Source organism: Hoplias malabaricus, chromosome 11 (genome assembly GCF_029633855.1).
Source record: "Hoplias malabaricus isolate fHopMal1 chromosome 11, fHopMal1.hap1, whole genome shotgun sequence".
In the NCBI taxonomy this organism is placed as follows: domain Eukaryota; kingdom Metazoa; phylum Chordata; class Actinopteri; order Characiformes; family Erythrinidae; genus Hoplias; species Hoplias malabaricus.
In genome coordinates, this window is record NC_089810.1 from 10,509,515 (window position 1) to 10,524,770 (window position 15,256).

The following is a 15,256-nucleotide window of genomic DNA, read 5'->3' on the forward strand; positions in this document are numbered from 1 at the left end:
ATATGATAAAATAAGTACTAAGTAAGTAAAGGGTATGATATTACAAATATGCGGTTATTACTGGGTATCTTAAAAACATTTTACAAATAAAGCATGTAACTATGTTCCGAAACCATTGTACTTCTAAGCATAATTATAGATTATAAAATTTAATTACAAGTATAACTATTTATGCAAAGGGCTACTGTCAATTTTTATAAATAAGGAATACAGCTACCATTTTGAATTCACTGTAGTTCTGAATGTAATCATAGATCCTTTAAAGTTATTTACAGTGCACCTACAGAGAAGGACATGGTCAGCTACTTTCATTACAGACACTAGCAGAGTTTCATGGTGCTTTGTACTCATTGGGTTCAGAACATGTGATTTACCACAACATTCATCATCACATACTCTGGAGATATTTTACACTGTTTAGCCTGTATGTATTGAGGCATTATATGTACATAACTGACTAATGATGTAGGGGTGTTTCTCTGCTCACATGGGTACGGCAGGGAATATGCATCGGCGTTGTCTTCCACACTTTCCTGCTTCCTCAGCTCAGCAGACTCACCTTTGGGTTTTATTTTGTTTTATTCCAATGGTGGCACGGTGGCGCAGCAGGTAGTGTCGCAGTCACACAGCTCCAGGGGCCTGGAGGTTGTGGGTTCGATTCCCCGCTCCGGGTGACTGTCTGTGAGGAGTGTGGTGTGTTCTCCCCGTGTCCGCAAGGGTTTCCTCCGGGTGCTCCGGTTTCCTTCCGCAGTCCAAAAACACACGTGCAGGTGGATTGGCGACTCAAAAGTGTGAGTGTGTCTGCCCTGTGAAGGACTGGTGCCCCCTCCAGGGTGTATTCCCGCCTTGCGCCCAATGATTCCAGGTAGGCTCTGGACCCACCTCGACCCTGAACTGGATAAGCGGTTACAGATAATGAATGAATTAATTTTTTATTCCAATGTTGGCCGTTATTTTTTGTTTGTGTTTTAGAGAAAAACGAGTTACTGCTCAGATAAATAGTTTTTTTAAATCTCAAACCCTGATGCCTAAAACTTTTGCACAGTACTGTATATCATTCCTTTTATATATTTAACATCCTTTGAACATCCCAGACAATAAAGTAGATGTCCACTCTCCAGACTTAAACTCAAGTGTTATGTTTGTATAGCCTAGTACCCAGTACCTTCCTATAACTTACCCTTAAGTACCCTGTCAGTGCTGACTTAGTACCCGATACTTTCCTGTAACTTACCCTTATATGACAGTGAAGATCTCCTTCACTAACCCATTGCCTGTTGCTCTCCAAAGAGGGGTGTTTACCTTGGAGGGTTCTGCACTAACAGAAGAGGAAGTGATCCAGAGCCTGTACGTATCAGCCCTTCATAAATTGAGCTATATGTTTATCAGGGTTTATATAAAGGACATTTTCTAATTTTACCAGTTACCAGTTTGCTTTATGGGAGTTTATTGTTAAGAGTCATTTACTATTGTGGGGAATTTCAGTTCTCTCTGGTTTGTTTATGTTCAGAATTAACAAATTTCTGTGTAACGGTGTGTTTGAGGAAAAGATAGTTTGTATGTGGCTGAAGTTTAACTTGTCTGTATGTTTTTATACACTGTTTTTTTTTTTTTTTGTAGCATGCAATGTAGAGTGGGTTCCTACCTAAATAATCTGAAGCAGCAAAGATAAGTCAATATTACCCACCTCTGGTCCAGAGCAGGAATAAAGCAATTTCTTCATCTCTTTTCATGATTTTCAGCGTTTGGAGGGCTTTTTTGCTTTTTGCAGACATGCCTAGCATGTCTGACCGAGCCACTTTGTTTTTTGCTCATTTACTGACACTGGGGCTTTGTAAACACATTAGACCAGTTTCCAGCATGCAGACAAAATAGACAGTTAGCAAACGGCGGAATTTCATAAAGTGTCTTTGTCACCTTTAAGGGTACAGTCAATAAGAGCAAATCTGTCAAATGGTAAAAGTTTAAGATTTATTAACCAGGTTTTACTACAACATGCAGAAAACATGTTCAGCATCCCTGTATGTATTATACAAGTGTCAATATATGAATATTTTACAAACATCAAAATATGGTTGGCGTGTCGCTTGAATCTCTTGTTACAGTGCAATCTTAGAACCTCAAGGTGCCTGATATTAGTCAACTTTCTGGTGCTTTTCCACTGCATTTACTACTCAGATCGGTTTGGCTCCACACGCATTTTGCGACCTGTCCCTGGTAGCTTTCCAACCAGCACAGCTTTCCTCGAAATGTAGCTGATGACATCCCAAAACACCATCTCGAATGGGAACCATGGGCGTTGAAAAACACCACAACGGCAACAGTAATGTTAATCACATTTCCCTTGTCTTGTATTTGTATGTTGCTTTTGGAATTGAATATGGCTCAGCACTCCAGTCCTTACAGAAGAGTAGTTTTTTATTCCTTGTTGCACATGCATTTCTTTGTCGGCCACCAATCCAAGCAGTGTTTGAACCTCTTCAAATGGCCACAGGGTAATTTTATGAGCTACCGTTTTGGCCATTCAGCACTCTGCCAGCTTTACAGGTCATATACAGTCCCTATTCAGCTCGATTCCTATCCCCTCTTTTACTCACAGTAGACCTACTGGGCCTGGACACAAAATTTAGGTCAAATTATCTTTCAAACCATTCTGAATTGGCCTGAGAAAACTACTGGGCAATTTTGACTCAGACAGACTGAGAGATGAGAAGGGTGAAGCCACTATGATTGTTCGGGAGAAGAGGCTCTGAGCATAATTATATGTTTAAACCTGTATTTCAGTGGAACTTCTAACAGATTTTTACAGCTCCATGTAGAATAAAAATAAAACATTGCTCATTTAATCATTAAAATATCATATTCCTATAACATGTATAACTTTTACAAAATACATTTAATGTCCTTGTGTAAAGTAGTGAATTTGTACATCTTTTATATAATTTGTCATCAAACCTGCAGGAAGGTTTGGCAAGAATTAAAGCTGGTACTATAAGTTAAATCATATAGTGGAGTATTAAGTGTTTTTCCTCTGGTTGTGTATTCTAATAGTCATTTAATTGGCCAATAATGTAAAATAAAACTCAGATTAGAGCCTAGAACCTGCCTCTTAATTATACCACCGATTAAATCAAATTATGTTTAGCCATGAATTAAATGTGGGGGGACATTTTGTGCAGTGACAAACTGCAGAGACACATGCAGCCCAAACTACGGAGGAAATTACAATGACACTGTTACACATGTCTCTGCTGGAAGGGAATTATCACTAGCGAGCAGTTTAAATGTTGTTCAATAAATACAATGAATTACTTTGTTTTCAGTTGAGTACACCTCCTTTTTATATGCAATCATGGATCACTTAATCAGCCGTGTATCACAATCACAGACTGGAACAGCTACACGAGCCTAAGGTCAGAATGACCAAGAGTTGGCTTTTGAGGTATAAATCCCCGCAGCACAGAGCTGTAGTGAAGTGGACCTGCTTCCTTCGGATTGACAGAGCTCCATCCAATACTTTTGGGATGAACTAGAATGCCAAAACAAATTCAACATCATTATTTGACCTTATTGATTTTCTCATTGTGTTTTGCCATCAAATCATCACCGCAATGTTTCAATATCTTGTAAAGATAAAGGCTGTTACTGAATCAATTGCAGTGCAATTAAATAGCTGTGAGACAGAAGCAAATGTTTTCAAATTGGACCATGTTTCACAACACTTTTTATTGATGTTTCACCCATAATTTACTCCCCTCCAACATTTGATCAAATACCATCCTAAAGTTTAATGAAGTGTAACAGTTAAAGAAATCTGATAGCCGCAGTTTGTTCAGATTTCATCATATCTAAATTATAGTAAAACATCATCATCCAAAAATTATAATAATACTAGTTCTAAATTCAAATACTAAAGTCCAAACACAAAAATACACCCAGACCCCTCCAACCACTTTTACAGCAACCTTTTACAGAGCATGAATCCTAGCTTGTTTTAAAACCAACAAGGTTAGGGGAAAAAAACCTTCCGTTTAATGACCATCATGTTGAAAAGGACTGATTGTGGAGTCACCCACATTAAAATATGAACAATATTGATCTATTACCACTGTGCAGGTCTATAGCACAAACCTACGGAAAAGAGCTTCATTTATTCTGTCATAATTTCAAGTTCATTCAGAAATCTACACCCATCAGCCATAACATTATGAACACCTCTTTCTTCCTTAACTCATTGTCCATTTTATCATCTCCACTGACCACACAGGTGCACTTTGTAGTTCTACAATTACAGAGTTATCCATCTGTTGCTCTGCATACTTTCTTTGCCATTTTCACTCTGTTTTTTAATGGCCAAGACCCCTTCAGAACCAGTAAAGAGTAGGTAGGTGGTAGGAGGTGGCTCATTCTCAAAGCAGCATTGACACGGATATAGTGGTGGGATGTTAGTACGAGTGGATCAGACACAGCAGTGATGCTAGAGCTTCAAACAAAGTAGGTGGACTACAGTCTGTAATTGTAGAAGTACAAAGTGCTCCTCTTTGGTCAGAAAATTGACAGTGAGTGTGCAAATAATAAAGATAATGTTATTGCTGATCGATGTATACATTTCAGTCAACAACGTTAAAAACCAATCATGGAAATGAAACCAACCTTACATGGTTTAATCACTCATGTACACAGATCATAATACCTTGTCAGATGAAGTGGTAGTGTGTGTTACAGCTGGGAACTACTATAGCAGATTGGACTGATCACTTGTCTACAATTCAAAGGCACAACAGGGTGGCCCCTAGTAGCAAACATTGCAAAAGAATAGATACATTTCTCCAGCTCCCATTTATGGTCCAGAAGCAGACAAGACACCATTCAGGGGGCTTGCTACAAAATGAAGAAATTAATTTTGATGTTTTAAATGGCCATTTTCCTAGATACTCTTAACTTAACATATTTTGACTGAGCAGTGTAAAATATTATAGGCACTGCACAAATTGTGGAATGAAACCATGGATAGTAAGAGGCTTAAAAAGCGTGTAATAAATCTAATTGCTGTTGCCCCATTTAATGTGGTTATCAAAATGTATTTATAGCTGAATTTATTTGTTGCTGAAGCATTTCAATTCTGAAGTGTCAAGAGTACTATCAAGAGCTAGCATGTTTTAGGCCTGTTGGTAGAGGTCTGCAATTAGACAAAATCTGTGCACTTTTATAGAAACATAATGCATAGGAAATCACATTCACAACAAATGTTTTTAATCAATCCTCTCTTAGCCTCCTCTCTCTTGTTCTTGGATGAACTCAAGCCAAAAGAAAATTCTAAACCCATATTCACCTGCTCTCTACCACTCAGTAAAACCTGAAGGGATTATGAAAGCTCATTATGAACACACAATGATTTTACTGATCATGTTTTACGGATTTTTTTTGCACCTATAATCTTCCTGCTTCAGTCTGCAGTCCAAGAAATCAGAATAATTACCAATATTTAACTTTTAGAAGTGAAAACCATTGCTGGCAATAAAGTGGAGTGTGACAGCATGCTACTGTATTATTAATCAAGTAATTATTTCTTGCATGAACGTCTGTCACAATTTCTATATATTGAATTTTTGTTAAGTAGAAGATGAGATATTTTATGATTAATTTGATGAATTTGCTGTTGTAGTGTCTTATATAATAAGCTAATCCTTTTTTGTTGTTGTTGTTTTGATGAACACAAATTGACATGATGCATGTTCTCTGTAGAGGATACGCTAACTGATTTATAAACTAATCACCATCGCAAACTAAAATATAAAAGCAGCTACAGGGAAGAGAATGGGGTCTGAATTTTATTTTGAATGAGGCCAGGTCTCATCCCCTGCCCTGACAGTCCCCGCACCCACAGCTGTAAAACGGAGCGATTACTTGTCATAAAGGTCCAGTGGGTAATGCTCTTTGTACTGCTGGATGTGCCTCCACATGGACTCCTTCTGCTGTGCCAGGCCAGGGGTCATCTCGTTGTAGACATCCGTGAACATGAGGTCAGGACTGGGTTTGAGCCGTTTCTCAGCTCTCTCAAATGCCTCCATGACTAGTTTGCGGGATTGTTTTCTCCAGGCTCTCTCTTCCTCCTCACCCCACCAGTCCCTGGCTGTCATGTAGTGCCGCAGGCGGGAAATGGGGTGGTCCTGCTTGTCCCAGTAGTTCACCTCATCCACTGAGCGGTATGCAGAGCTGTCATCACTGGTGCTGTGGTGGCCAATTCTAAAGGGCAAGAGGAGTCAACAACTTTCAAGCACAAAGCATGAAAAGATTGATTATTATTATTTTTTTTTTAATCGCTTTGTGCTCAACTGTGTTTCATTATATATTGCAGGGCACCTTGGGTCTCCTTGATGTATATATAATTACAGAGGCAAAGATATACAAAGAAGTAGATACAGACACAGGGAGGAATACATTTTCATTGATCCTGCAGGAACTTGCCGAATGCGAATGAAACAATACTTAACTGTACCTAGCAATAAAGCAATACCTGTATGTCATGGCCTCAATGAGGAAGGGCTGATTTTCTGCCACAGCTCTCCGCCGTGCTTCCTTTGTGGCATTATACACGGCAAACACGTCATTTCCATCAACGCGGATAGACAGCATGCCATAACCTGGGCCTCGAGCAGCTACAGGAAAAAACATAAAAAAAATGGAACAAAGGAGAAAAAAAAGAAACAAACAGAATTTGTTTGTATAATACCAAAATGTAAAGAAATATCACACTAAGTATTTCAGAATAAAATATAATTAAGTGTATTATGTGTGAAAAGTTATTCAAGTACAGTTGTGTGCCAATGAACATCAAATATGTTTAAAAATATATATGTTAAGGATTTTCCATGTTTGGTCTTTGGAGACATTAACACACACAAGATAATTACAGGAACTGAGGTTTTGTAGACATAATGAGAAGCTTTACCAATTCCATCTCCTCTGTACTGCTCGTCGGTGGGGGTTGAGATGGCGTAGCCATTGTTGCGGCAGAAGAATATGAGCGGACATTCGAGAGTGGCAGAGAAATTAAAGCCAGCATGAGCGTCTCCTTCACTGGCTGCTCCTTCACCGAAGTAACAGATCACCGCTCGATTAGTATTCTCTCGCTTCATAGCATACGCCGCTCCAGCCGCTAGAGAAACCACAGACAACCATTAAACTTTAATCATTTTCCAGTCATTTATTTATTCCGCCATTCTCTAACAGTTTCTTAGTTTTCAGTTAGAGTTGGACCACCTCATGAGTACCCAATAATGAATATAACACTCTCTATCTTTCTCGCTGATCAGGTTTTAACTGACTGCTTTTTGATTTTGCTGCCCGAGCTACTGTTTGCGCTGCCTGACATGTTCTTGCTGTTCTGCAAAAAAGAAAACTCTCACATGTACATATTTTTGTATGCATCCCCACTGGCTAATGAGCTGCTTCACTAAACAGACACCTGGGGCTCTGAGCTGTCACTCAACAGGCTGCGCTATCAAATTAACAGAGCATCATCAGCAGGTGTGAATAGGAATTTAATTAGTGAAAGCAAGGCATTTTGATTTATTGTCTCTCACCCTGAGGAATCTGTGTGGCCAGAGGTGAAGAGATAGTCACAAAGTTGAGGTCTCTGCAGCCATAGTGGACGGGCATCTGACGGCCCTTGCCAAGGTCATCTGCATTAGCATAGCACTGAGCCATGAACAAATCCAGAGGGAAACCTCGGTACATCAGCACTCCTACAGCACAGAGACATCACAGATCATCAGTCACAGAAATGCATTTCATTTTATCTACAACAGGAAAATAAAAACGTACTTGAAATTTTACTGCCACTTCATTATGCTACCCATAAAATAGTGCTCCCACTCTCATATACTAGATTTCGGTGGATTTTCAGCAGCTGACTCTCACCTGCTTCTCGGTACTGTCCAAACACAAGGTCATTAGGGTCCAAAGCTGCAGCACTTCCTATGTGTGTGCCCTCTTCACCATAGTTAGTCATGTAGAAAGAGATGCGCCCCTTAAATACAGAATCAGACAACAATCAAATTCAAAGAACCCAGTCTGCACCTCTCAGATCAGCATTGAAAGTTAGGAAAATCAAAGCAGAGATGCAGGAATTTCACTTAAACATGTACCTGTCTCTGAGACTCATAGAGAATACGATCCATCGTGTTAAGCAGTGTCATCTTCTGATAGAAATTCAATACAGTCTCTTTTGAAAGCTGAAAGCAATAGAAACATATTATAGTAACAAAATTTTACATTGTATGGAAGGAGTAAAATTATTTTAGTTCATTCCTTTCAGTTCCGACTGACATCTAAAATCATTCCTCAAAATGTGTGAGAATACACTGTGTGGAATAAAGCAAAATTATATAATCAGACTTTTTCATAATATATGTTGTGAATTATGATCCTTTATTCTGAGATTGCAAACAAGATATAACATGCATATAATATAAAATATAATATGCAGGAGCACATCAGTTGTTATACATCTAAAGAAATGTAATTTAAAAGTAAATTTAACTAAATGATTTCAGCAATGAATTTTTTTAACAATTTTAAACAAACTATAAAATAATGATTGGTCTAATGTATGAAGTATGCTTCCATACTATAATACTGTCACACACTACCTTCGGATCCTCAGAGGGGTTGATGATCTGTCCCTGTCTATCCATAACTCTGTATATAGGGATTCCCGAGATCACATTGGGCTGGATGAACTCAAGATGATCGACAAACTCTGCTGAAGCTCCAGGAAACTGAGGCTTCTCCACTGATGAATCAAAAGGCTGCTGGAACCGAGCACACTGCAACGAGTGAGAATCATAAATCACTTTATTTAATAAATAAACTTATTTTCACAAACAAGTATTTTGTTTTGGTAAGTGCGCACATGCATTACACTTAATATGACATAAACAAGACAGGCGCACTGATTAATTAGAGTATTTAGGAAAAAAAATACTTTAACTAAGGGGAAAAATGAATAGTGAAAAACATGAGGGATCCAGGGGAAATTAAATAAAGGAGATGAAGAAAGGCATGAAATATTAATCTGGTTTAAGTAGCATACAACAAATAAGGGACAATTCACAGCACATAACTTTGTCATGTGAATTATTGTGCATAAAACACCCAATCTCATGTCATTTAACAGTTAAGAGAAGAGCTGCAAGACACAGAAATTGGACAATCCTGAATAATGCTTCTAACTTACTGGCCAGCTGAAAATCCGTCTAGGATTCTTGACAGGGACTAGCTACTTTTAAATATCTCAAAAAATTTATTTGATTTGTTTTTCCACTGCATTTTAACAGTTTTATGCCAGATCACTAATCTTGATGGAGTAGAAGTGGTAAAACATGTGAAGAGAGAGAATGTATACATTAATTTTTACTTAGAAAATAACATAAGTTTGCAAAACTATTGCATGCTGCAATTCCACTGTATATTTATTATTAAAATAAAAGGAAAAACTAAATTTATATAAAACAGTATGTATAAATATTTACTTAAAACTCTTAATTAATTTAAAAAAATTAATATATATTATTTATTGTCTTTTTTAATCCCTCCTTTGTTTAGATTTATCCACACCCCCCAGTATGGACCAACCAGAGCAGAGCTGTGCTCTGAAGGTTATGCGCATGCGCAGTGGCCGCTTTCTCTGACATTCCAAATGTAACTTCCAAACACGGTGTTTATAAGAGGTTTCTCTTTACTGCACACTGTCTAAACCCTTCACAGACACGAGAAGAACACAGTTTTAAAGTGCTCCTAAAACATTCAATAACGTAAAGTTAACCATGAAGAACAGCAAAGAGTTTACCCTACGCTACAACTGAAGACCGTATAGGTTTTAGAGTGTTACTATATTAGAATTCTTATTAGTGTAGGACAAGAAAACTACAAACCTGTATAACTACAGGGAAGACCATAAATAAAAAATATTGCTGTATAATAAGGTAGGCTGAAGTATTTACCGGAACCCTCCGTTCTACCCTAAACGGTACAGCAGTTATAGTAGCACCTGAGACCACAATGTAACTTATTAATGAAAATACTAAACGAACAGTACGATTGAAAAAAAACTTGCAGAAAGCAGCTGAGTGCGATTGCTGCACCGTTTAAGGTGGAAATGAAAATTCCACGATGAAGCAGTCTTCAGCATTTTGTGCGCAGTTTTAAAACACATAAGATAAGAGACAGGACTAGACTCTTACACTAAGGCGGAAAGCTCTCTGCTGTAGTAATCTGGAGGAGTTCAAAGCTGATTGTTGGCGAAACGCACGAAAACCGGAGCCGATCCATTTCTGTAGACTCCTCACAGCGGCCATCTCTGAGATCAACTACTCCTTGGTGCAAAGAGAGAGAAGCACGACCCCTACAGCAGAGGATGAACACATTTATTACTGATCACAAACAAGAATTTCTTTCTTGTTCACATGAACCACATAAGAAAAGATACAATACACAATACGAAAATATAGAAAAGAATGTATAGAGCTATAATCACCTAGTTTTCTTTGTGAATACTCTAGCATAGATAAATACCGCACTAAAACACGCATTGAGAACTTAGAATACAACGGAATTCTCAGGTTACTGTAGAAAAGATGTACAACGTATGTGTTTTTTTAAACCTGCAAACGATTATGACGTCATCAGTAGGCGCGCCTATCAGTGGTGAATAGTAAGTGCGCCAGGCAGTGTGTTACAGCGCGGTGTGCTGGTGATGAAGATGGAGCAGAGTGTTTGTGAGCCAGTGTGTACAGTACTGAGGGAATATGCCTGTGAACAGAATATATTGTCCAAACCTGACGGATCAGCCTCCTTTAAACAGGGTAACGTTACTGCATTTTGCCCCATTATTAAAACATGTTAAGACATGTTTGACTACTGTAGGGAAAAGTTCAAGTTGTAAGTCCTTAATACTTCATTATTATAATTCACACTGCATTTTCAATATAAACACAGTTCATTGTTTAGCCACGGTCTGTTTTTTGGTATCTGTCCTTAGTAACTTCATTGTTTCTCTGCAGATTAAAGCTATGTCTTCTCTGTTTTCTGTAAATGTGCTTGTATATTTTTGTGTTTTCAGGAGACACCAGTGTGCTGGCTGGAGTTTATGGACCAGCAGAAGTTAAAGTGAATAAGGAGATCTATGACCGGGCAACCCTGGAGGTAGTGATCCAGCCCAAAGTGGGCATGCAGAGTATGTATGATAAGATATTAAATATGTAATTCGCTTTTTCTACTTCATGAAAGTTGTGATTCCTCTATCATAAACTATTAATTTATCTGATAAAAAATATTAAATATGTTAACTAAGTTGTTGTCCAACTCGTCCAAGAGATTATGGATGGAAATCTATCATGATACAGAGTGCAGTTTCTCATAGTTGTTTGCTCAGGACACCCTGCAAAAATGTATACACCAGACACCAGAGCTACTGATGGTAAATGCTATGGAGATGAAATTATTCTTGGCGATATGAAAAAGGCTGAATTATACTTTTTTTATTAATTTCAAGAACACACAATTAGAAAAAAAATGTTCTATTTATTCATTCATTCATTGTCTGTAACCGCTTATCCAGTTCAGGGTCGTGGTACGACCGGACACTACCTGGAATCACAGGGCACAAGGCAGGGCAAAACACCCACACACACATTCACTCACACATATGGACACTTTTGAGTTGTCAATCCACATACCAATGTATGTTTTTGGAACGTGAGAGGAAACCGAAGCATCTGGACATAAATGTATTTAATAAATATTAATAATTTACTTATTACTTAAATAAGTAACTTCTTTACTTTTAATAAGTTTACTTATTAAAAATTTTGTAAACAACAGTAAATTAAGGGCAGCACGGTGGTGCAGCAGGTAGTGTCGCAGTCACATAGCTCCAGGGACCTGGAGGTTGTGGGTTCGACTCCCACTCTGGGTGACTGTCTGTGAGGAGTGTGGTGTGTTCTCCCTGTGTCCGCGTGGGTTTCCTCCGGCTGCTCCGGTTTCCTCCCACAGTCCAAAAACACACATTGGTAGGTGAATTGGCCACTCAAAAGTGTCCATAGGTGTGTGTGTGTGAGTGAATGTGAGTGTGTTGCCCTCTGAAGGACTGGCGCCCCCTCCAGGGTGTGTTCCCGCCTTGCGCCCAATGATTCCAGGTAGGCTCTGGACCCACTGCGACCCTGAACTGGATAAGTGCTTACAGATAATGAATGAACAGTAAATTACCAAGATTTTGATATTGAGTAAAAAACAATTAATTCAGCATATAAATCTGCCACACAAACGAAAGTGCAGAATATGTAGTGTGCATATAAACAGCAAACATAAAATATGATACAAAAATTACCTTAAAGCTTCACAGAAGGTAACAAAACAAACACAGAATAGTTGCTGTCCTGAGTCAGTGTGGTTTATCTGCTGGGATAGAGATCTTTGGCTGTTGAAGTATTCTAACAGCATTTTTGATTTTCCTCATCCTCATCCAGGTTCTTCTGGTTGGTGGTGAAACAGATTAGTTGTGTTTTCCCCTTCTGTTGTTACAGGCTTCTCTTATTTCTTACATAATACCATGGTTTAATATACATCATATTTTGTAACCAAAACACCTTCACACTACTGAAGTCACTCCCCTTTTTTAATTATAATATCATTGCGAAAGATACATATGGCACAGCCCTACTTTTTTATGTCAGCCATGTCAAATTATTTTTGACAGCACCCCTGGCAGCACAGAAAGGCTGTTTAATACACATTTATACACACATTTTGCATGATGAGCTTAGGGTTAATTGCTACTTCTCCATAGCATCTCACACTATTGGGTAATCCTATTCTATGCATATTATACAAAATGTAAACACATGTTTCTGGAATAAGTGTATAATTTTTTAATTGTTTTTAACCTTTTCTCACCACAAGGTGGCAGTGACAACATCCTAAAATTAAAATTGTCCTCTGAAAGATGTATTCTGTTTCCTTAGGTGTTCGAGAGCGAGCTAGAGAGCAGTGTGTGCGGGAGACATGTGAGGCTGCTCTGTTGTCCACGCTTCATCCTCGCTCCTCGCTTACACTCGTCCTACAAGTGGTGCATGACGATGGATCAGTATCCTTCACAGCATCTTTGCCCTTAAAGCTTTCTAAATGATCACTGGGTTGAACGTGCTAGTTTGTCTCGTTAGCCACATTTCTACATCTACAAAACTTTAGGTCTGATACAGTCAATTTGTCAAGTTACTGAAATGTTATTAACTGGTGCTAAATTTATTTTACAGGAGCTGGAGGCTTACTTTGGCGATCAGAGTAATTGTCATGGGGCATAACAAAAATATTACTTTAAGGGTTAAAAGTGGTCCTGTGATATCACTCTAGAACCATTTTGAATGCTTGTGTCAACTTTCTTTTAAAGGAGTTTCTAGTTATTTGTCATTGTTTTATGCTTGTGTGCACATGTTTGAGTGTATGCATTTCATGGCATGAGTCCTTATCTGGCTCTCAGCTGCTGTCATGCTGTCTAAATGCAGCCTGCATGGCTCTGATGGATGCTGGGCTGCCCATGAGTCGCCTGTTCTGTGGCGTGACTTGTGCTATTGATGCAGAAAGTCAGATCATTACAGACCCTACGGCTCAGCAGGAGAAGGTACAAAATGCTCTCTTTACCCTAGAGGGAAGTGTTTCCGTGTTTTCCTCATTTTAAAATTCAGTTTCATACACAGAGCATTTTCTTAATCTGTGATGATGAAGATTTGAATGTGCTCCCATTAAGCTTTTTTTTTTGTTTTGTTTTTTTCTGCCCATTTCAGGAATGTCGAGCACTAATGACCTTTGCAATTGATGCTAAAGACCGCAATGTCATGATGTCATCAACGAGGGGTTCTTTCTCAGTTGAAGAGGTAAATTAAAAAGAGGTGTTTTTTTTTCTACAGATGTACACAGATTAAAATAACTGAAAGGTGACTTGACAGTGGCATGATTTTGATTGTCAGGAGTGAAAGGTATCTCATTTGGTCCAATCCCGCAGACGAGCAACAACAGAACCCATGTGTTTACTGTGTGTTCTGACAACTTTCTGTCATATCCAGCCTTAAAGTTTATTTTATTTTTTCTTCAATCAGTATGCCAGCAACTCTCCATACCATGAACGGCCAAAAATGTCCTGCCATTTTTATGATGCTTTGATCATAATGTTAGTACCATCATTTTATAAATATACAATCATAAATTGGCCCTTGTCAAAGTCAATTAGATATTTTTCCACTTGTCCATTATCCTACTTCACACAACACAACAGCTTCATGTAATTACTGCCTTCCCCTTGCCTTCTCCTGTTTTATAAAGATAATCAATGGTTTTTAATCTTTAAGCTGATCTTTGTACACTAGGGCTTATGTATAAAGTATCATTGTGCATTGAAATACACTTATTATTAATTAAACACTAAATTTAAATTGTATTTTTTGTCATTTCTGCAGTTGCAACAGTGTATCGCAGTCAGCCAGAAAGCGTCTGAGAAGATATTCCTGTTTTATAGGGATTCTGTTAAAAGGAGATACTCCAAGATGCTATGAATGCAGTCTGTTCCCCATGTATTTTTTTAATATTAAAGATTATATAAAGGTTATATTTCCAGTATGTCCTTATTATCTGATATATTATTTTTGTTTCAATATGTTCCACATACTTCCCACAAAATGCTTTCATATCTGAAAAATTGTTCACATGCAGTATCACCATGATCAGTCTCAAAACCAATTACAATGTGGAAAAGAATGTAATAGGTACTTTTCTGTACATATTTAAAAGATAATTCTTGCATAATGTCCTGCATGCAAGGGAAAACATTTTTCAAAGGAGTAGTCATAGGAAGCAAAAGTCTGAAAAATATTTAGGCCATAAAAGTCTCTCAAACTCTATTATTGTTTGTTACCGTTCAGAAGGTGTTAACTTTAAGGTATTTTGTTTTTCAAAAGCAATTAATTGCAGGTCATTTAATGTTAGAGAAAATGGTCCCCAAAGGTTTTATATATATTCTAACATAAGCATACAATAGCATTTGTTTATAAACATGAAAACTTTAGACATTTGTAACTCTGGCTATGGTAATGAAAATCATGAGGTAGGTTTAACAATTTAAAACTACATAATGATTTTACAGAGTTTTTCATTCATTCATTCATTCATTCATCATCTGTAAGCGCTTATCCAGTTCAGGGTC

General features: G+C 37.9%; 2 protein-coding genes across 3 annotated transcripts; one reads left to right on the top strand and one right to left on the bottom strand.

Annotated features, from left to right (window-relative positions):
• Positions 1-2,068: 2,068 nt before the first annotated feature.
• On the bottom strand, positions 2,069-10,680 carry bckdha (branched chain keto acid dehydrogenase E1 subunit alpha). Its single transcript, XM_066684698.1, has 9 exons — positions 10,541-10,680; positions 10,248-10,408; positions 8,655-8,831; positions 8,151-8,237; positions 7,924-8,032; positions 7,587-7,748; positions 6,953-7,159; positions 6,518-6,659; positions 2,069-6,246 (listed from the first exon to the last, which is right to left on the bottom strand). The coding sequence occupies exons 2-9, from the start codon at positions 10,359-10,361 to the stop codon at positions 5,904-5,906; spliced, it is 1,341 nt and encodes a 446-aa protein (XP_066540795.1). The 5' UTR covers positions 10,362-10,408; positions 10,541-10,680; the 3' UTR covers positions 2,069-5,903.
• exosc5 (exosome component 5) lies at positions 10,680-14,664 on the top strand. Of its 2 annotated transcripts, none has more exons than XM_066684699.1 (6): positions 10,680-10,868; positions 11,126-11,239; positions 13,026-13,147; positions 13,541-13,681; positions 13,845-13,934; positions 14,514-14,664. In XM_066684699.1, the coding sequence occupies exons 1-6, from the start codon at positions 10,760-10,762 to the stop codon at positions 14,607-14,609; spliced, it is 672 nt and encodes a 223-aa protein (XP_066540796.1). In that variant the 5' UTR covers positions 10,680-10,759; the 3' UTR covers positions 14,610-14,664. The 2 variants fall into 2 exon arrangements, with proteins under 2 accessions (XP_066540796.1, XP_066540797.1); XM_066684700.1 differs by lacking the exon at positions 14,514-14,664 and adding an exon at positions 14,028-14,320 and having other exon boundaries at positions 10,681-10,868.
• Positions 14,665-15,256: the final 592 nt, after the last annotated feature.

Excerpts from the sequence above, each read along its gene's own strand:
- bckdha (XM_066684698.1), bottom strand. The coding sequence starts at position 10,361 with ATGGCCGCTGTGAGGAGTCTACAGAAATGGATCGGCTCCGGTTTTCGT. Across the intron at positions 8,832-10,247 it reads AGAGAGCTTTCCGCCTTAGT|TGTGCTCGGTTCCAGCAGCC; the intron begins GTAAGAGTCTAG and ends CACTCGTTGCAG. Across the intron at positions 8,238-8,654 it reads ACCCCTCTGAGGATCCGAAG|CTTTCAAAAGAGACTGTATT; the intron begins GTAGTGTGTGAC and ends TATTGCTTTCAG.
- exosc5 (XM_066684699.1), top strand. The coding sequence starts at position 10,760 with ATGAAGATGGAGCAGAGTGTTTGTGAGCCAGTGTGTACAGTACTGAGG. Across the intron at positions 11,240-13,025 it reads GCCCAAAGTGGGCATGCAGA|GTGTTCGAGAGCGAGCTAGA; the intron begins GTATGTATGATA and ends CTGTTTCCTTAG. Across the intron at positions 13,148-13,540 it reads TGGTGCATGACGATGGATCA|CTGCTGTCATGCTGTCTAAA; the intron begins GTATCCTTCACA and ends TCTGGCTCTCAG.